Source organism: Suricata suricatta, chromosome 1 (assembly GCF_006229205.1).
Source record: "Suricata suricatta isolate VVHF042 chromosome 1, meerkat_22Aug2017_6uvM2_HiC, whole genome shotgun sequence".
In the NCBI taxonomy this organism is placed as follows: domain Eukaryota; kingdom Metazoa; phylum Chordata; class Mammalia; order Carnivora; family Herpestidae; genus Suricata; species Suricata suricatta.
In genome coordinates this window covers 47,028,468-47,051,137 of record NC_043700.1, presented here as the reverse complement: position 1 = coordinate 47,051,137, position 22,670 = coordinate 47,028,468, and the positions used below count along the sequence as shown (strand labels likewise).

The 22,670-nt window shown below is 38.9% G+C and overlaps 1 protein-coding gene across 1 annotated transcript in view; it reads right to left on the bottom strand.

Moving 5' to 3' along the window:
- The window catches only part of ELP3 (elongator acetyltransferase complex subunit 3), an 83,694-nt gene that overhangs the window by 27,951 nt on the left and 33,073 nt on the right, over window positions 1-22,670 (bottom strand). The window contains exons 8-10 of the mRNA XM_029938409.1: window positions 20,377-20,538; window positions 17,643-17,769; window positions 8,807-9,000 (exon numbers count right to left, since the gene is read on the bottom strand). Of these exons, the coding sequence (XP_029794269.1) occupies window positions 8,807-9,000; window positions 17,643-17,769; window positions 20,377-20,538 (483 nt within the window). The remainder of the gene's footprint in view (window positions 1-8,806; window positions 9,001-17,642; window positions 17,770-20,376; window positions 20,539-22,670) is intronic.

Sequence of the window (22,670 nt, the reverse complement as noted above, 5' to 3'; positions counted from 1 at the left end):
CCCTACCTTTACTCTCCTTTTCTTCAGATGGCAGATATGCTGTGGCTAATGCGTCCCTGGCACTGCCTCCACAGGTGACGGGAAGGGAAAGAAAATGGGCTCTACAAGTATTTTCAGTAATGAACCAGTACTTTTAAAAGACCCTAAAACTTTCAAAGGAAGTAAACTCTGTAAAGGATAGGTTTTATCATATAGTGTGAAGCAGAATTATGTGACAAAAAGAATTACCAGCAGGGCTGGCTAATAATTTGTGGGGCCTAGTACAAATGACAACAGTCTTTGTTAAGAAATGATCAATGATTTCAAGATGGTGAAAGCAAAGCATTAAACCAAGTTCAAGGACCTATGAGACTACACAGGTCGCATGTCCCAAAGCTGGCCCTGATTACCACAAAGCACAGGTCAGGGAGGATCTAATAATACAGGGCTTTAAAATGATGCAGACAGTTCATAAATGTCCTTAACTTTATGTCTGTCACTACAAAAATGCAACATGGTTTTAACAGTCTTTGGCAGTGACATGCTTGGAGTATGCCAAACGCTAGTTCTTCCTCATTAAGGAACAGAAATGTGGCAATCTCCACTTTCAGTGATAAGGTCTTGTTCAATGAAAATGAAGAGCCAGAATTCTATATATCCTGAGCATCTTCTATACACAAAGTAGTGTGGTAACTAATCTGGAATATATAAAGATAAATAGATATTGTTAAAGTCTTCTAGGAGTTGAAAGCCCAGGTGAGATTACTGACCTTCTGAACTCCATCTAGGTAGGAGTTAAAATTATTTTTAGGTTTCTCAATTTGTTTCTGTCTAGTTTTACTTTCTTGGCTTGAAGAGAGATTACAATCAAGAACATTTATTCACTTTTCTATTTCAACAGGTAACATTTTAAGCTCGGAGGTGCTAATATTTGCAATTTGCTCATCAAAAATCTTTCAAAGTGATGTCTAGAGCTTTTTTGGTCTGAAGTTTCTCAGGCTTCAGAAGCATGTTTTGGTTGCAAATTGATATTCCTATTCTAATGCTTCACAGTGATTTAAATATCACGTCAGGCCGACAGCTGTCAAATAGCCTGCAGGCAGCACTTCCCTGTGGCTCCTCACGTGTCTGGACAGAATCTTACATTTAATCATTCCCTGCACCCTTTAGGGCGGCAATACAGAAGAATCACAATTAGAATACTCCTTCATAAAAATACCCCGTAGGATGTTATTGACCCAACTGTCATAAAATTAAAAGTGTCAATTAGTTTTAAAAAGGTGGGGAAAATGTCTAATTAAAAATATCAAGTCATGTATTTGTAAAATATAGTATTTTTAAAAAGCCAAGTATAAAACACTGGCTTTCATTTAATACCTGCTTTCCTACTTTTCTTCCTCTGCCCCCCCCTTCTAACACCTGTCTAAAAAACAATTTTCTTCTCTTTGTTTAGATTCATAAGTCAATACTAAGTATATAGCCCACTGTAACTGGCAGAAGTTGTCACTGGGTGAATCTGCCCAGGAAGAGCTAGATATCCTAAAAGCACAGAGCACAAAGACATGTATGATTTTCCTTTACTATGATTTAAAACAAAAATAAACTCTAATTATTAAATTACCCAGATTCTACACTCTGACAGGAGGCTTTTCTCCTTTGCTAAAGGTTTCTTTATCAGTTTTCCACATTCTCAGAATTGCTCTAAAAGTTTAAAACTGAAGCTAGAAGGAACATTGTTAAGTCAAAACTATATGATTCTCTCTCCCCAAATCAGGTTTCTTAGTCACTTAACACTGTCTAGAAATCCAGCCTTCTCTTGTTACCCACTAAAATTTTCCTTAGCACCCCTATTTTCAAAATTTTACCATCCAGCTACTGATACCAGGTTTTTTAATGCTTATTTTTGAGACACACACACACACACACACACACAGGGAGAGGGAGGCAGAAAGAGAGGGAGACAAAAAATCAAGAGCAGGCTCTAGTCTCTTGGGCTGACAGCACAGAGCCAATGCAGAGCTCAAACTATAAGATCATGCCCTGAGCCGAAGTCAGATGCTTAACTGACTGAGCCACCCAGGTGCCCCACTAGTTTCTTTCTAGAGGTCTAGAGATACCAAATTTGAGCTATAACCAAATATAAACATGAGTAAATGGAATTTAAAGGTTTTTAAGCAGAGATGTGAACCTGTTTTACAAGAACACAGCTGTCAGACTGTCATGAACATGGCTTTTTGTCTCCCTAGGCTTTGCATCTGTCAAGGAGTGGAGATAGTTCAAAAGGGCTCTGCAAGATAAAGGTAAAATTAATGAAATTTTCTTTGAGCTATCGCAATAAAACTCCATCTATTTTATGATCCAAATTCCTGAATGGCAAATTATAGAGAGACAACTGATTTAAGAAGAAACACAAATAATAATCAGTTACATGAAGAAAATGTTACTCTTCACTGATAACTACACAAATGCAAATTAAAACACCTAGCTAAATAAAAAATAAAAGTATCCAAATTCTATGGAGATACCTATTTATTACTCTAAATTGGTATATTATCCTAATTCCTTTGGAAAACTGTATCAATATACACAGCAAAAACTAACATTCACTTATACCCCTCTTGTTCCAGAAAGTACATTCATCATCATACAAAGATGCTTACTTAGTTCATCATTAGTAATCTTTCTCCTAGATTATACTACTCTAATAGATTACTTCATCAAAAGTAAAAAGTGCTACTTTTCAGCTGTAGTGGAGGGTTTTAGCTGTAATGGAGGTCAGGATAATGGTTGCAAACAAAACAAAACAAAACAAACCACCTTGCTTGAGGAAAGCATCAGCATCCTAGAAACTGGAAAGCGAGGGCTTTGGATGAATGCACTAACCTCTGCCTCTAGACTTCTTCCCAGCCTGCTCTTGCCTACAGGTCCTGGACCTGAACGTCAGCCTTTAGCCCAGTCATCCCCTGCAGACTGGCTGCCCCCACAACCCCCATCCTTCTATCCTGGCCATTTCTCCCGCCTAATGGCGTTTTGTGTAATTCGGAGCTTTAATAAACTGACAACTATCTGTATAGCCTTTAGTCAATGGGAGATTTTTGTTGAAAGAAACCAAGGACATCCCTTTGGTCCTGAACAGATATGCACTCAATTCCTAGTTTGGTACTCACTAAATATGTTAACAGGACTCTTAAAGTCTTTATTTTTAAAAGATTTTTAAAAAGGAATCTCAACACCCAAAGTGGGGATTCTGGAACTGAGCCAGCCAGGCATCCCCTTAAAGTCCTATTTTAGCTTTACGTTTTGGAAATGGTGAAACGTAGATCAGTTCAATAAAATAAGTAATAATCATGAAAAAGATGATTAAAGAAAAAAAAAAGAAGGCTGGAAGCAACCTACATATCCAACCTTAGGGAACAGTTTACTAAATGAGACAAAATGCTAGACTACTGCGCTGCCATTAAAATTATAACTATGAAGATTTCTCCAAGCCTTTAATAAGAAATGGACACAAAAATGCTAATAAGAATATTTGCTAGTGTATAAAATGTATTGCTGTGTAAAAAAGCATTTCAATCATACAAGGAAAATTTTGGAAAAATAATATTTCTTATATATATTAATAGGTTAATATGTATTTTGAAAGTGTTTTTAAAGTAAGTTTATAAAGAAATTATTTTGTTCATATAAATACAGTCTGTATGGCTAGAAATTAAGTGGAAAATACAAGTTCTGGACAATTAGTAATATTCTACAAACTCTGTTGGAAAAAAGTATAAAATCACATTCTTAGAAAGAAATGTATTGGGATCAATGAATGGTGGTACATAGAAACACCCATTACCCTTAGTACCGTGAAAGTCCAGGCCAGAATTTCAGTAACTATTGACAACAGAAAGCACATCAATATAAAATAAATTTGAATAATTTTTACAGGGTATATACAAAGAAAGTATGTAAATAAAATATAAACCTGAATGAATTCCTATGTAGGTAGCCACAGTACTAGTTTAGCAACATTCAGTGCAAAACATAAGGTAGTATATTTGAATATTTGAAGGAATTCTGTCCATGCTTACAGGGAAACAAATGCTTTTTTGAACATTAGTCCACAGCAAGCTACATAAAACAAAAGAATTCTAATGGAAACGTGTTTAATAGCATAGTTATATTAGAAACATAAAAATATAAAAATAAAACAGAAAGTATTATAAAGATTGTAATCTTTATTATAGAACACCTAGAAAATAACTGGGTTCAAAATTAAGTGAAGTACCAGTCCCAAAGCATGAACATCTGACATCACAGGTAGACTCTGGATGACTCTCCAGCAAGACCTTTGTTGTGTTAGGAACTGAGTCATCACCATCTAGAAATAAATTCTGAGGGAGTCTGAGACATTACTAATTCCACATTTTTAAAAGAATTTGTATCTCTTGTTTTACAGCATCCCATTAAGATTTAATTCTCCCCCACTGCATTTGTAAAGTAATAAAAGAGTGTCACTTTGAAATCTTAAGTGCACACCCGCCCGTATCACTTGTCCTGCATAAATCTTAAGTGATGGACTGACAGAGAAGGGGAACCGACAGTTTGGCCTCTTGGCATCAGAGCTGAGGAGCTCCTCTACCGCCTGACCCTCCAGAGAGCGCTGTACTGGGGTCGTCACAGGAGAACTGAGGACACGGAGGCTTCTCTCCTCAGCCTCAGGTTGGTTATCCCCAATATTATGCCCTTCTCAGCATACAACTTTTGGTCACATAACGCACGTTATAATTCTTCTGGTCATGGCCCCTTTACAACTGTCCTCTAGAGATTATTTCCTCCGCTCTTGTTTTCTCAGAGTCCTTAACTTCTCAGCTGGTGGTAGGCCAGGATAATGTCCTATGGTGATATTTCATGATCTATAAAATAAAGGTTTTAATGCTATAGCAATATCTCTATTGCTTTTGACTCAGTGGTACAGCAGTAAGAAACTTAAAGGGGAGAATGTACATTCTTCGTCTGACTGTGTGAGGAACACCTTGTTACTTTTGTTAAAAAACTATGGTGTTTATGGCTGTGAAATTTCTATCTGCTCTGTGATATTTGCTGCCGTTCTCTGCTGCTGGGACGCATTCTCCTCAGTGCTTCTGGCTGCCCTGCAGTGTTAAGTGCTTCTGTAGTCTAGGTGCTTGACATTAAGTTTTCGAGGTCAGAAGAAATCGTCCTGAATAAACATTGCCAACTGTGTGACACAGCTACTTGCTCAACAACCAGATTGCCCTTCCCCCTGAGAAGTTCCATCGTTCACAAAGCCCTGGGTAACCTAGATGACTGACCATCTGAGTGGCCCCACTTCTTCCTTATCACACCCTAATTCCCATTCATTTTCTTTAACCAATAAAGAGTGAACCCACAAAGCCCTAGACACTATCCCCTTGGATCCAAATAAAGGCAGAGCCCCAGGTTCATGCCTTTCCCTCCCTAGCCTGCAACCTCACTATGTGCCCCTCGGGTTTGCTGGGTGCCCTCCAGGACATTTGAGTAATAAATGTTGTTTTTTGGGCACCCGGGTGGTTCTGTTGGTTAAGCATCTGACTTTGGCTCAGGTCATGATCTCTTGGCTCGTGAGTTCAAGCCCTGGGTCGGGCTCTGTGCTGACAGCTCAGAGCCTGGAGCCTGCTTTGGATTCTGTCTCTCTCTCTCTCTCTCTCTCTCTCTCTGCCCCCCCTTGCTCATGCTCTGTCTCTCAAAAATAAACAAACATTAAAACAAATTTAAATGTTGTTTCTCAAAGTCCCCCTGATGGTTTTTACTGAAGTGCACCCTGCTATTAATGATAAGCAGCATAAGGGCTGGCCCAGCAACATGGCCCCCCAGGGGGAAATGTCTACTGGGGCTCACTATGAGGAACGGGTGCCGGATGAGTGCCTCAGGTACTTAGAGCTGATAGGAGGACTATCATTAAATTGAGGTCAACACAACAGCGATTTGCTGCCATGTTCTGCTAGTAGTCATATTTTCACTTATATACAGTTGCTCAAGTCAGCTAAATGCAAACAGTCATTTTCTTTTGTCTTTGTTAATACTACTTATTACATCTTTGTTTTCTATTGTATTAATTTACATTTTTGGAAACAATCCCGAAGTTACAGAAAAAGTCCCAAGTGTGCTGCAAATAACTATTTCCCTAAATTATTTAATGGAAAATTGGAACAAATTGTCTGAACACCCCCAAGCATACTTAAAGTAGTTCCTACAACAGGGATCCTCTCTTACATAAGCATAATGCGACCATCAAAATCAGGAAATTAACACTAGTACTTTACTACTGTCTAACCCTAGACTTCGCTGCAGGCTCACCACTGTCTAAATAATGTTCTTTATACCAAAAGGATCTAGTCAGAACCATGTGTTGTATTTAGGCATTGTGACCTTTTTAGTCTCCTTTAAAATGAAACTCTTAATTCTTATAATTTTGAAGATTTCAGGCTATTTTTTTAGAATATCCTCCAATTTGTGTTCGTTGGATATCATCTCGTAATTAAATTCAAATTTTGGTGTTTTGGTTGAGTAACACAGAAGTGATGCTGTTTTCAGTACATACTCTCAGGTGGCACATGACTGTAACTTGTACTATTACTGATGATATTCACCTTGACCAGCTGACAGTGTTCTCCAAAGTTACTTCTTTCTGCTCTGTAATTACTAAGTGTGCTGTAGGGAGGTACTCTGACACGATATCTAGTCAATTCTCATGCTTCACAGTACTTATGTTCTACAAAGTTGTGAACATTAAATTAGCGAATAGTAAGACACAGCTCCTGGGGGGAAAACAGGCTAGGTTCCTGTGAGCTCTGGTCCCAACATTTTCATTAACTGATCGACATATAACACTGTTTCACATGTGTCTGTGTTTAAGAACACCACATACTGTTGATTCACTAGCACTGAACTTCCAGCCAATAGTGCTATAACTCAAAGCTGAATGAAGCTTATCCAACAAATGTATTTTCTTCATAAGGCACATGAGAGCCTTCTTACACTATACAACATTTCAGTACTACTCTTATGGGCCGTTTTAAACAGTGAAATCACCAAGAAACAACATAAAAATGCAAAAAATGTGGTATTAAAGAGACTATGGAAAGGACACACACAGACACTATACTATTAACTATTACATTTATAATTATTTTGTTATCTACCTATCTGTTGGAAACTAGGAGTTCACACCAATGTCTCCTATTCTAAAACACCAGAGGGTACATTCTTTCTCCTTTTTCAGTCCTTTTCACATAGTAACACAAAATCTAGCTCCCATCAACGTTAATATTATCTACTTACTAGATCACCCCTCTGCAAGTAACCAATCTTTTGTTGCTGTCCTCCTCTCTGCCCTTCCTCAGAGACCTCCCCCTCACGCTGCTCAGCCCTCAGCAGGAATGCCCTTTTCCCCACATTCAGGAAGCAGGAGACCACACTGCTCATCCGGCCTCCTCCACAAGGACAGCCCACACACCCTGCTCTGCGACCACGGCCCCCACTTCTCCTGTGCGGATGCTGTACTCTTCAGCACCTCCTACTGTCTTCTGAACTGAATGGTTTCAGACAGACTGGAAAAGAAGGGGGAAGGCAATGCAAACAATTTTGATAGCTGAATTTTCTTTGGTATTAAAAAAAAAACCAGATTATCTAAGGCAATTTAGATCCTTAAATTGGGCCAATAATTAAAAAAAATTGAGAAATCACCATGTTGTGACAGAACTATGATGTAAATATCCTTTAACTTTTAAGTAGATCCATTTATACTCTTGATAATTTTCTTTAATTGATACTTCTGCTTGCTTTCAATATTGTTTTGTATTTTTAGGGAACACAATTGTTGTGCTCAGGGGAGTAACAGTTATAGCAATTGATTGCACATGCATTTACTAGTCACCTTTTCACCTTGTATCTGTACTACTAGAATCAGGCAGTTTTTGGCCAGGTGGTGGAAATATGCCTACTGACCAGAAAATACAGGAATGGCTTTGTCAGGATTTAAGCAGGTAGGTAACTTTTGCCTCCTAAAACGTTTCTTCGATGTTATGTTTCTTGTTTAAAAAAAAAAAAATTATAAAGGCCATGAATACAAATGAGATCTTACTTTTTCTCTCCTAGGTAAAAGCAGGTAAGAGGACTTCCTTCAAGCTATCAGGAATACACCACTCTTCCTTCACACCTACACCTGTATCTGGAAAGAATGGAACTGCTGCTACCCTCTCTTCCTTCCTCAGAGGTCTGCGCAGGGATAACAGACACATGGCCACACTTTCCCCTTCTGTGCTCACTACTGTATCTGGACATAGGCTCCTGGAATCAAGCATCACACCTGTTATCATCCTAACGCTATCTCCTGGAGCATCAATGGCGAGATGAATACGTGAATAAATAAGATACTGGCAAAGTGGCTTGAACGCACTCTCCTTTCATTTCCATCCCTATGTATATACAGCATTCCAGGTGTCCCATTTTTGATTAAAATAAAATTAAAACCCATCAATATTAAATCAGACTGTTTTCATTTTAGAAATTGTAAATAAGGGGTGCCTGGGTGGCTTAGTCGGTTAAGCAGCAGACTTTGGATCAGGTCATGATCTCATTGTTCTTTGTGGGTTTGAGCCCTGTGTTGGGCGCTGTGCTGACAGCTCAGAGCCTAGAGCCTGTTTTGGATTCTCTGTCTCCTTCTCTCTGCCCCACCCCTGCTTACACACTCTCTCTCTCGCTCTCTCAAAAATAAACATAAAAAAAAATTGTTAAACAGACTCATCACTGATTACTTCTGGCAGAAAAGATCACACACTACCTCTGCACTCGGTACACTCGAGTCCATGGAGGCACAAGAGCAAGGATCCGAGCCACCAATTCAATCAGGTCACTAGGAGAATAACTTTTATATCTTCCTGATTTCCAGAGCTCATAAAGCCCAGTTCCACGAATCACCAGGGTAGGGTAGAGTTTCAAACCATCAGGACGAAAAGCAGGGTTCTCAAAAAACTCCTGTGAATGGAGAACAGAAAATTAACCACTCCATTAGTTCTGTAGCGATTGGTCAAGTTTCCATGGTCAAGTTTCAGCCCTGAGCCAAGTTCTCTCACATACCTATACCTAGCCCTTAGGCTGCCTTTCCTTTCCATCAAGGGAGAGGAAGCAGACAGAACAGAAACCCGCCGTTTTTACAGTCTCACTGAAGCAAGCTGTGCGGGTGCTGGGTCCCACAGCCCTTGTCAACCCAGCCCCCGTCCACTGCTGCCATCTCAGCTCCTGCCACTCTCACCGCCTTGCCTTTCTGCCTTTGCAAAGGCAATTTCCTCTGACTGGAAAGGACATCAATTTTATTTCATCTAGCTAATCTTCAGGTCTCAGCATGAATGCCAATTCTTCAGAGAGGCCTTCCTGACCTTCAAATACAAGTTGCTTCCCCTAAAAAAAAAATTATATTGAATTCTATATTACTGCTTTCTTAATATCATCACACTGATAATTTATCTAACGCCTGCCCTCACCTCTAGACGGTTTCCTTCCTTAATAATAGATTTAATTGTTTAAACTTTTAAAAAGTTGTGACAGATCATCACTTGTGTGCAAAACCTAAAATGCTTACCAAATAGCTCTTTGTAGGAAAAGTATGCCAATGCCTGGATATGACTATTTTGTCTTCAGGCCAGCTGGCACTGTTCCTAACTTGGGATACACACTATTCGTTATCTAGACACTGAGAAATACATCTAATTTATCTACTCTGACATAGTCATTTCCTGTAGTGTATCATCCCAGCTGGCTTTATTTGGGAATAAAACAAGGAGACACCACGCACTATCCTTTCCATGACTTTGCACTGCTCATCTCTTAATTTTGCAAATGTGTGACGGAGGAATGAAGGTGGACTCAGTTTCCTCTCACCTCACCCAGGCATTAGTATCTATAAAGCCGGCAGTACTGTATCTTGTGAACTGTCACAATGCCTTTTATTTCGTGCTACATTATTCTTGCCGAGCTTTCCACTGGTTAACTTCTCAAAGAAATATAACTATAGACTTTTCGATCTCTCCCATTGATTTCTGTCATATTCTTAAATGCTGTATTCTCTGTGCATCATTTGGCCTTAGGGATATTCTTCTGTAATTGCATGCAATTCTCCCTGTAACACTCAAAGATGCATCAGGCCTCTAATAAATATGCCATAGCTAAAAAACAATATGTATGCAAGTCACTCTGTACCTAGTTTGAATCCACACTCGAACATCGTTCTTCAGAAAATTAGTTCAGGTGCTTATATGATAAATTTAGAAGGCAGATGGGCTGATAAGAATGATGATAGGTGAAGTTGGTTCTGGACTTCTGCTTAAACATGGATAATTAAAATATGTTTCTTTCTTTTCCCTCCCCAAACCACAGTAAAATAACACAGATGATTTTTTAAAAGTATAAATCCAGAAGAACAAGGAGAATATCAGAGGAGATGAAGGTGGCGGGGACAGAGGACCAGTGATGGTAATAAATTTTTGAAAGACAAAAATGAAGATTGGTAAATGACTTTGCAAGTGAAGAAAACTGCAAACAAAGTATTTGCAAAAGGGGATACCAATAAAAGGCCAGTCAAAAAGACCAGGAACCAGACAGTATAGAAGAAACCACAGGATCAGAGTGTGTATGTGGAGAATTTATCCCTTACTCCTTCGCCCTTCCCATAAGAATTCTCCTATTTGTTCTTTGGAGAAACTGCTGGATTCTGAGATTCCAGGTACAAAGGAAGGTTTGGGTGAGGATAAAGGCTGAAAACAGGGAGATTAGGTAAAAGCCAGCACGCTGACTAGTGGAAGCCCTGCCGTGCTCCCGAACGCCAGCAGTCAGTTTTCTATGACCTACTCATACCCCCGCCCCCCAAACAGGAAGTTGGAGAGTTCATCTCTGGATTAATCAAATGGCCCTAAATAAGAGCTTAAGATACTGACATTCAAGTACTGCTCTTTCAGTCCCTTACTTTTAAAGGACACCCATTTGGCTAAGGATCACCAGAAACTTGGGGAAAGCCTACAAGAGAAAGAAAGGGCAGAACAACATAAAAAGAAAAAAAAAGGAACTTGGAGGAAAGAGTCATTGTGTAAAGGAGAATAAAACTTAAAAAAAAAAAGCCTATAATTTCTTCAGAGGGATAAGAGAAAATATGTTAAATCTATTAAATAAGAACAGGAGGCTAGAGAAAAATCAAACGACCAGGATATAAGAAAGAACTTTTGAAAATCAGAGCTGTAACAAAAATTAAAACATGTATTAGAAAAGTTGAAAGATAAAGGTGAGAATATAAGAAGCAAGAAAAAAAAGGATAAATAGGTAAGAAAATATATGAAAATTCTTGATGATAAATCTGGGGGTTCTAACATTTGCTTAATAGGAGTTTTAGAAACAGAACATAGAAAATGAAAGGGGAAAATTATCCAGTGGAACAAGGAAATTTCCCAGATGACCGACCCTTCAAAATCTAGCACAATTAGTTTAAAAACTCTTACTAAAACACATTACTGTGAAATTTTACAACACATGGGATAAAGACAAGTTCCTAAAATATTCCAGAGTAAAAAACAAACCAACCAACCCCACCCAGGTTACACATATTATAGGATTAAAGAATAAGGACTATAGGATGAGGAATTAAAAAGATATTGTGATCCTTAACAGCAGTGCTAAAAGCCACAAGGCAATGGTGCAGTGCCTTAAAAAAAAATGATTTTACAGAATTCTATAAGCGTGAAGGTAGAACAGAGCCATTTTTTTTAGCATGCAAAAGGCTTACTTCCCATGATGAATTCTTCCTCAGGAAGCTGCTGGAACATGTGTTTTAGTAAAGTCAAGGAATAAACTACTAAATAGGGTTAACTTGGAATCCAGAAAACAAAGTATCCAATCCAGGAGAGTGGTGACAAGAAGCCCCCAAGGAGGACACCTGTGAAGTGGGCACAGAGACCTGCCTGCTTAGCTTGGAGGTGGAAGATGGGACAGCCCGGAGTCACGCTGCTGGCCTAAAAAAGTAACTGACAAAGTATCTAATAAGTTAGGCCACGGACAGAGTGCCTTAACATTGGATGGGCACATTTGAAAGTTACAGGTACATAAAGAACATATTTAAAAAAAGACAACTGTTCAATCTAGAAAGAAACAAATGGTTATTCAAGAAAACAATGTTAGTATATTTCTTGGCTCCATGTCAGTAAACATTTATGTAAAAACTATAATGTAAACATTGACCATTAACTGCTAATATAACTAAAATAGTGATGTGATAATATTGGGAGAGTGGGAGCAGTATAAAAGAATGAACTTTTCAATGACCATAACAGTAAGACACGAGAATCAGCTAAAACTGACAATCAGGAAAAAAACAACCCAAGCCTGGCAGTAAGAAATACAGAGGTAAATACCAAGGAAAAAACCCCCAGCTACAACAGTTCAAAGTGGCAGAGGACTAGTGTGTTTTGATATGATCTCTTTAGGATTTACTGAATTTTCAAATAATATTTATTATTTAACAACTTCTATATGATAGGGATAAAAAACCGAATCATCATCATTCTGGTGCACGTGAATGGCAAGTGGAAGGGACCATGGCTGGCTGCAGGCTGACTTAGCAGAGGAGCTGCTTCACTGTGTAGGTCAGCCGAGGCAAGTGCGAACTCAAGCTGCGGCAGTGGGACGAAGAGGTGGTGACAGCTCTGCAAGATACGCAGAGGGAGAAACTGACAGAACGTCCCGAGGAATTAGAGTCAGGGTATGAGGGGACAGTCACAGCCGCAAAGGTTTACTGAGCACTTGCTATGTGACAGGCATTTTTCTAAGTGTGTTGCATGCATCTTCTCAGCAAATATTCATTAATAGGTAGATATTATAATTGATTATCACTTTTGAGATGAGGAAACTGGGGAACAAAGCAGTCAAAACAGCCTGCTACTAAGTATTGGGGCCAGGATTCAAAGTAGACGGCCTGGCTCCCGAGTCCGAATATTCTCTCCCTGCTCCTGAAGGACTACTAAATTTTCAACTAGGGAGAGTATATGGATGAAGGGACCACCAAGTATGACAGAAAATAAGAGAGTAAGGAAGAATGATGGATAAATATGTCTATACTGGACCAGATGTATGACATCTGGTGCTAGTTGAAGAACATTAAGTAACTGGTCTTAGGAGCCTAAGGCTGGAGAGAAAATGAGGCTCACTTAAGCAGAAGTGGTCAAGTTAGAACAACAGAAGAAAGGCGAGCATACAGAAGAGAGCAAAAGACAGAACCTACATCTAAATGTTGGGAAGAAAAAGAAGACAGGGCAGAAAGTGAAACAGTCCTGGAGGTAAGAAGACAGCCAGGAGATAGCAGAATCACAAAAGCCAGGGAAAAGAGTATCCCAAAATGGAGACACTTTTTAACAGTAACAAATGCTAAGACCGAATAACATGACAGCAGAGAAATATTCTTTGAATTTGGAGATTAGGAAGAATTTTACAACACTTGAGGGAAGGGTTCAGTGGGTGGTGGAAGCCAGACTGCAGTAGATTTGAGGAGTGAAAGGGAAGAGGAGGCAGAGACACTGGAGTGTTTGTAAAATGACCTGGGTGCGCTCAAGGAAAAGGAAAGAGGGTGCCTCTGTCTTTCACTGTAGTCTTACAGCACAATTTGACTTTTAAAATTATGCATGTATTCCTTTGATACAAATAAAAAATAACTAAAAACAGAAGGAGGTTTAAAGTTTTGTTAAGATCCAACTTGTACTTCAACATCATTCAGGTCACACACAGTCAGTCAGTCATTGTCAAAGAGACTTCCGTTCACCTAGAAAAGTGAGCATAGAAAGGCGCCGTGGGAGGGGTTCTTACCTAAGAGCATGGGTTCTATTGCAGACTCACCACTGACTTTAACAGTTACTTAATCTCATCGGGCTGTTTCCTCAACGGAGGAGACTATAACAAGTGGTCTTTTCTGATATAATACTCTACCTACACCATACCCTGTAACACTACCTTAAGTAATAAGCCTTTATATTAAAAAGGATGCCTCTAGCCATCCCTGCCAAACAGTAACTTAATCACATTGGCTTTGGGGGAAGAACTTGTGAGTGTCCAGCATTAATGGTTTTTGAAGGACTTTGGGTAACTGACAGGAGATTTTGAAGAGAAATTTTGCCTGAAGAGAAATTGACATTCTTCATGCATTTTTAGCAATCTTAGTTTGGATATCCAAGAGCAGTCTAATTTTTAAAATGAATAAAACAGCAAAACAGCTAAAAGTTATTTTGAGTAACAGGTAAGTCCCATCTGCGGATAGGTGGGAAAAGTGAAGTTAAGAAAAAAGAAGACGTCATTTCTGAGTTTCTGGGAAATAGAAGCAAATGCTATTCCTCACACACAGCCACAAGCTGTGCACCTACCCCTGGATGAGAGAGTGAATTTGCAATGAACAGATGCAAATAAAGAGATACTAAGAGTACTGATCCAGAACTGACCTGAACAACAAGGTGTAAGATCTAGCCAACTTCTAACTAGTATACTGTAAGCATACAACCCAAGATGCAGCTGTGACACCTCTGCAGGTGGGTAGTAGCTTTACGGATCCGGGCCAGGCAAGGCTCTCCCATCCCCTACGGAGATAACATTTTGTAGACTTGTGTAATTAGACCAGCAGAACCCCGATTTAGCAACCCTTCCTATGGAACAAAACACTTCAAGGAAAATGTATCTGTGGATTGCTAATGATGTGACAATAAAATAAAGAAGGAAAAAAAGTTTTAAAGTGTAAAATATTACTACCTGTGAATTCAGGAAAGGTTGTGAATTCTAACTAGGCCCAAACAAGATTTCTTAAATAAAAAACTAGTTTTAAAAGCTTTATGTGAACTTTTATTAGAGTATATCTTAGATACAGAAAAGTACACAAACTCTAAGTGTATATCTTGAAAGATTTTTATACATCATGTATCCAGCACCCAGATACTCAAGAAAAAGAATATCAAAGCATTAGAAAACCCACCTCATACCTGTGTCCAGTTACAATTCCACCCACAGTTTTTGGACTTCATACTAACAGAACTGTGTGTTAGGTAATCTTTTGGGTCTGTTTTCCTTTGCTCAATTTTATGTTGAAAAGAGTCAGTCATGTTGTTGTATAAGGTTGTAATTATTTTTATAGTATTTCACTGTAGGACTACATCACAATTTATTTATCCATTCTCTTGTTAATGGGCACGTGGGTTCTTGCTACTCTGATATTACCAACAGTAGTCTGTAACTACTGTAACTGTGACTTTGGTAAATATATGTAGGCATTTCTGCTGAGAATACATCTCGGAGTACAATTCCTAGGACATGCATATGCATATGTTCATAATTAACAGATAATGTCAAGCGGTTTTTTCACCATGATGGACCAATTTACACTGACTGGTACACCCCACTAGCAGTAAGCGAAGAGTTCTAGTTGTTCCATGCTCTTACCAACACTTGGTTTTGTCTTTCTTCATCTTAGCTCTTTTTAGCTTTTCTGGTAATTATACAAGTAGGAATGCATCATAGTTTTAAGTTTCATTTCTTTGAAGATTAATGACTTTAAGAACTTTTAAATATGTTTTCTGGCTGTTCGAATATCCTATTTCTGTAGTGCCTGTTCAAGGGTTTTTGCCCATTCTCTTATTGGGCTTTCTGCGCTTTCCTTATTGATTTATAGAAATTATTCATGGCATTTTTGAGTTAATTTTGCAGAAAATTCTCTCTAGAGAGGAATCAGGTTTCTCATGGTAGCTCTAGTTTGTCACTCGTTTATGTGCTGGGTTGTAGTCAGATAAGGCATACAGTGTTCATATTCTCTTTGACCTTTTCTGAAAAGATTATAAACAGGCTGTTTACATGAAGGGTTATCTTTGCAATATCATCACTGAACTTTTCTTTATTTTGAATACTAAGGAAAATATAGTAAGGCTCCACTATTTGCTATTATTTGAAATATGCCATATTTTTTCCCAAGGATCCTTCAAGTTATGACTTCTAGTTATAGCTTTGTTCTACCTAGAAGTTGTGCTAAAGAAAAGTGTTTCAGAGGCCTTTTAGGCTTGGAGCCGGAGTACCTGGCTATTAACTACTGAGGAGAGGCTGCAAGACTCAGAATCACCTACACAGCTAACATGGGTGAGTTAATAACAGGGACATTTATGAATTAGTACTATCTTATAAATAGGCCTTCAGTTGTAATTCATGGGCTTAAAAATAAAAAAAATTTTAAAGGAAAGAATGAATTATTAATCTCACAAGAAAGGCAAAGTGAATTCGATTTTTCTAAATAGAGTAAAATATCTTTGTGAATAAAATAACTTGTTAAATATTTTCATTCTCTTCTCTATAAGAATATCCCTAAGGCACTTTCCCTATCCGAGAATCTGAAGGAAAAAAAAAGTTCTTACCAATCTCATTTCCCAACGTTTGACAAGAGAGTAAAAACAAATAAACAAAAAACCCAACCAGTCCAGATTTAGATATTAAAGTATCAAAGAACAGAAAACCCAGGAAAAAATCCAAACATTTTCTTTCGCGACTTAATGAAACCGTGGAAGAGAAAAGCAGTTCTAAATTCAGAAGCATCTGAAGAAGTCATAAATGAATAGGATGGATTTGACAGCAGATATAAAAGTGAAAGGCCCAAGATAGGGTGGGAAAAATATGTGTCACAGCTGTAAAAACAAACAAGGAATCCATAAGGTCTTTACCTAGAAAGTTCATCTAAATTAACATTAAAAATATTCATATCCAATTGGTCAGAGAACAAAAACACACAATTCTAAAATGATGAAAGAATTACGATTATTGCATGTAAACCTGAAAAACATATTAATATAACCACAAAATACAAGTTGAAATGACATTTTTGCCTGCTAAATTAGCAAAGACAGAAACATGTGTGTGTGTATAAATATATAAACAGGAGAGTGTTATTTGGGGAAAAAGATAACCCTGTTAAAATGACTGTAAATTGTAACAACCCTCTGAAAAGCAATTAAGTAATAATGGAGAAACTCTTGAAGTGTTTATACCTTTACTTGATAATTCTGCTGCAGGGAATCCATCCTAAAGAAAACAATCCTGTATACTACAAAAAGTTACAGGCATCAAATTGTAGTGCAATATACAATACAAAAAACTGGTAATACCTTCAACTTAGTAAATTTGGAAGTAGTTAAGCAAAGTATAGCATCTTTATTCAATGGAAATTAAGCACACATTTAAACATGTTAACATTTTCACAGAGACCAGACTATTTAACACAGATAAATGCTTGTATAACATTAAGTGAAAAAGCCATTAGAATAAGTACTTATCATATACGTGCCAGTGTTTCTGTGTGTGTACATATGTCTCTGTGTGTCTATCCCTCCGAAAACCCTAAGTATAAAAATATCCTAGGAGGAAGTATATTAAAATGTTACGGTTTTCTTTGGTGTGGGCAATGTGAAGAGTGACTCTTCTTTCTTTACAGTATTTCTTCTCTTCTATAATGGGACATATTGCCTTAATAATGGGGGAAACATTAGCAGCAAATAACCACAAAGGGCAGAGGGGGTAGAAGCAGCATGCAAACAGTCTAACTCACCCTGACTGAAGGCAACACTTACTGTAAACTGTTCAATGTCTCTCTCTAGTCCCACATTTGGCAGATCAGGCATCATATGAGCCACGACTTTGAAACCAGAATCCTTGGCCAGGTGAAATGACTCGCATACTGCCTTCACAGTGTGGCCCCTGAGGAAAGAAAATTCACTACCTGTTACACAAATAAAAGAGCAAGAAGGTTAACACAAGAAACAGAGGAAAAACAATCTGAGACATGTAATGGTGGTTTTATAATGGAGGCTAATACGGTTGGGGAATAAAAATCTCAGAAAATCATTTTTATGTCTCTATCTCTGAAAAGGCCTGGAAATAAATCATTTCACTTCTGAGATATTTCTCAGAAATTCCTCATGCACCTACTCAAGGTTCTGACAGTAAGTGACTGGGGTAACCAGAGTGAAGGTCTACTAAAATTATTTGGTTTAGCATCATCAGCCAAAGTAAGCTTACTAATGTACATATTTAAGCTAAAAACAAAAATAATGGGTTCAAAATCATGCAGAAGCAGCCTTTTCTTATGCTCTTTCCTCTAAAAATCTTTTGAAATTACTTGTGGACAGACAGAGAGCTGAAGAGTGACACATACAAAATAAATTTCACTCTGGGGGTCTGCAAGGTCCTTTAAAAAGTAAGAAAAGTGAATGAATTAGTCACAGGGCAGAATCATTTGGGGCTAGCTGGATAATTCATCTTAACATTCCTACCATATTCATAGCCAAGTAGGAAGCAAACCCATAACAGTTCGGGGCTCCTAATGACTTGAAGCCCTATGTCAATCCTTTCACCTCCAAGACATTCCCATTCAGCACAAAAAAAATCCTAGAAACATGGACTCCAGCCCACTCTGGATGTTCCCATCCATTTCCAATCTCTTTTTGCTAATCACTTCCCAATTTATAGGAGCAGGCCAGGCCCCTCTCCTGTACATCATCCAAATATCCAGTACTCTGACTAAAATGTACTGTCAATTGTGTAATACCACAGTCTCTAGGCACACAGTCACTGTTTATATTCAAATTAATTAAAATGAAGCATTTGGTTCCTCAGTTGTACTATCATATTGGACAGTGCAGGTGTAGAACACTGGACACTGCAGACTGTTGTGTTGGGAGGTTTGCTCTGAAGCAAACCTTCAACTGGTCCTTCCACAGGTATCGAGAACTCAGTACATCCAAAAATGAAACTCATCTTCCCTCCAAGCTTCCTCTGGTCCCGTTTTCTCTTACTCCGATTCCATTCAGTCATCAAACGCTGTCATTCACTTCTCTTCGAGACATCATTTCTTGTTTAAATTAGTGCAACAGTCTTTTAACTGATCTTCTTCTAGCTCATTCTTCTTAATCCACCCCCACACTGTCACGCTTACAAAGGGATCTTTCTAAAACGCAAGTATGCTCCTACCACAACTTAGTTTACAGCCTGTCCTCAGATTAAAGCCCAAACTCCCGGGCTGACTTCTAAGGCCACTCTGGCTTACCTTTTCAGCGTGACCTCTTACCACTCTCCTACCTCATGCTCTTTGCTGTAACCAACCCAACCTACTCCAAATCCCCGAAAAATGCCATGTGCTCCCATACCCCCATGTGCTCAGGAGTTTGCTACTTGTATGCATCTTTCTGCCTGAAATAATCTTCCTCTCCCCCGCCTACGTCATACTCTTCCTTTAAGCCTCAGGTCTGATGTCATTCTTATCAGAAAGCCTTCCTGACCTTCAAGAGACTCTTCCCATCCCCACAGGTACGACCCTTGATCATGGCAGCAGTCAAACCAGTGTTTCGGGTTCAAGACTCCCCCTACAAGACTGCATTCTACTCAGGCTAATCTTTCTTAAGTCTGATCTGTGCAATTTTTCCCTGTGTTCAAAAGAACCTAACAGACTCTATTACCTAGAGGAATGATTCCTTCCTCCTCAGCCTGGCATTCTTCCTGGCTGTTCCTGAGATGCTAACCAGTGTAAGTTCCCCTAGTTCTCTTTTTCTTCCTTCTCCTACCACAACTCCCAATCACGGCTGCCCCTCACAGTAAAGTAGCCTTGAAGACCCAACTCCACACATACCAAGTGCCCGAAGCCTGCCTTCACATCTATAGTCAGTGATTTGTGCTGCCTAATAAAGTTCTAAAATCTTTTGTTTTTCTCTAATTTGCCAATTAATCACTAAGTTCCTAATACAGCTAACCTTTCATGTATGCTTTTTCTCAACTCAGTGGTTTATTTCTAGAGTTCTAGAAAGAACTTCACATGGCACTATCAACGCTGATTTCTATCCTTCCATACCCTCCCAAACTTCTCAAAGCTTACATTCACTGTCCACCAACCTTTCTCTCACTCCTCTGCCAACTGGCATCTGCTTCACAAAAACTAATCTTTTAAATACCACCTTGACTTCCTTCTTGTTTAAACCCATCTCTCTGCTCCCATGTTACTGGCCTTCTTTCCTGCTTTAAACCACTGACCGTGAGCCCTGCCTTCTGCTTTCCATGTGGGAAAGGCCGTTTATGACAGGAAGAAATAAAGCATGTTTACAGGCAACTGGAAAAGAGCCAGTAGAGAAAAGACTGGAAATCAAGGAAAGGGGGTGGGATTAAGAGCAGAGATAGAAGAATGACTCTGAGGAGAAGGAACACCTATCCCTCCCTCTCTAAGATGGTAGCTTGGAGGAGAGAATGCTTGTGAACATAGATATAATCGGTGGGAGTAGAGGGAGGCTTATGCAGAATCATTTGCCCCCATCTTACCTGTTGGTATCTCTGGCCACATCTTCATAGACACTCTGCACCCCAATCTCCAGCCTCGTGCAGCCATAGGTCAGCATGTCACTTAAATGCCGCTTCATACAGTAATCCGGTCTGGTCTCAATAGTAATACCGATGCACTTTGTGAGGCTTCTCTCAGAATACCTGCAGAGCAAATCTGAAAGTAAACAACTTGCCACACTTTAGGACATTTGCTCCCATTTAAAGGACTGTCTTCCCTTAGTCCTCCCAATATAAGACAGTGCTTAAGGGCATGGCCTGTGGAGCCAGACTGAGTTTGAATCCTGGCTCTGCTACTTCCTAACTATGTAAGCAGGAATGTTACCAACCTTTCTGTGCTAACAGCACCCACACCTCATGGGACTGACATAAGTTAGCCACATACAGTAGGGTTTCCATCATCATCACCATCCTTACTCTCCCGCAGTGTGCTGCGAATATAATCTCCTTGCAAGCAGTGATTTCAGCTGTGAAAACCCCAGCAACCACTTTTCATAGAAGTGAAAACTACTCTGCCTTACTGAATTCCCATTCTAGATTTTACAGTCATATTAAAGAAAAGAAAAAACAAAGGAGGGGGAAGGTATGTATAATGATCATAGGAATATTTTAGATAAAATGTCTTCTAGATACACACAAGTCGTTCTGCCAAGCCTATTAATCTTAGCAATAGTTTACAAAATTAGGAATCATTTTTCTCTTTCACGAATACCACATATCAAAGTAGTAAAAAAACACTTTAGATTCAAGCTGCGGGCCAAAATCCTGAGGTAAAAATGACCTGCTAAAGGGGCTGCTGATGAAAGGGGACAGGAGCTGACATTCACAGAGGCCACCGTGGCCAAGCGCTTTGCTATATGCTCCATCCATATGGAGCGCTCCATCAGCTCTATCAAGTGTGTCCTCACATCTCCACGTCATAGATGAAGAACCTGATGCTCAAAGAGATGAAATACCTCGTCCAAGTGCACAGAGCTCATCACGTTTAGAGTCAGGATTTGAAATTGGGTCCACCTGACTTCTAAATCCTTGCTCTATATTTTACTTTATCACACTGCTTAGGTAATTCAGTATGGAACCTCAGACTTCTCTTTTCAACTTCTCTGATGTCCTAGAATCCAATGATTCTTTTCAGGGCACTCTTCCACAACTTTCTCAATTCTTTGGGAGGGTGAGGGATGACTCTTTTTTTTTTTCCATTTAATATTTTCCTTCCAAAAGAGTTCATAGCTCTTTCTGGAAGTATAAAAATTATAAAATTTCCACGATTTTGTACCTACTCCTTTAGGTTCATTTCTTCATTGTCAGTAAAAACGGACTTATTTAATGTTAATAACAGTTATTAACAAAGTTAAGAATCACTGAACTGGAGGACTAATTCTAAAATCCTCCATTCTCAACATTCACACTCTTCTGCAGCGTTTGTTACTGTATTTTGTAAGGTTGTATATGGGATTACCAGGGGCAACAGGACTAAAAGTAAACAAGTAGCCCAAGGTTACTAAAAAATGACACAAAAAACACAAAAAGGGCTCAGATTTTATCTAATCTTGCCTAAGACAGGATACTAAATCAGTTTGCTTTTTTGAAATCATCAAATCAGAACATCTCATGACTCTCAAATAGGTGGGTACCATGATCTGCAGTAACAGAAGTACAAATACCATGGATAAATGTAACCTTTGAATATCAACTACTACTGTGTTTGGGGGAGAATTATTTTTAAAAAATTAAAACAAATACTGCTATATTATGGAGAAAGCAAATTACAGGAAGAGTGATTAAGAAAGACGAAAGCAAGAAACTCTAAATTAGTGTATTTAAGAAAGTAAATCAGAACATCTTAGAATCAGGCATTCCAAAACTACATCACAAGCCTTGGTATTTTTTTTAATGTTTCTTTTTTAGAGAGAGAGACAGAGTATGAGAAGGGGAGGGGCAGAAAGAGAGATATACACACAGAATCCAAAGCAGGCTCTAGGCTCTGAGCTGTCAGGACAGAGACTGACATGCGGCTTGAACCCTTGAATCGTGAGATCATGACCTGAGCTGAAGTTGGACGCTTAACCGACTGCCACCCACGTGCCCCACAAACCTTCCTATTAACTGATAGTTTTATAAAGCCTCCAGTATTTCTTAAAAGGATGCCACTGAATTCAGAAGCCCTGCGGCACAATGGTACCGTGCATTGCTGGGAAAAACTAGAGGGTGGGCAAGTGAGACTTTGTCTGGAGGAAAGAGAAAGTTCTTTCTATTGTCCAGATCATCTACGGCAT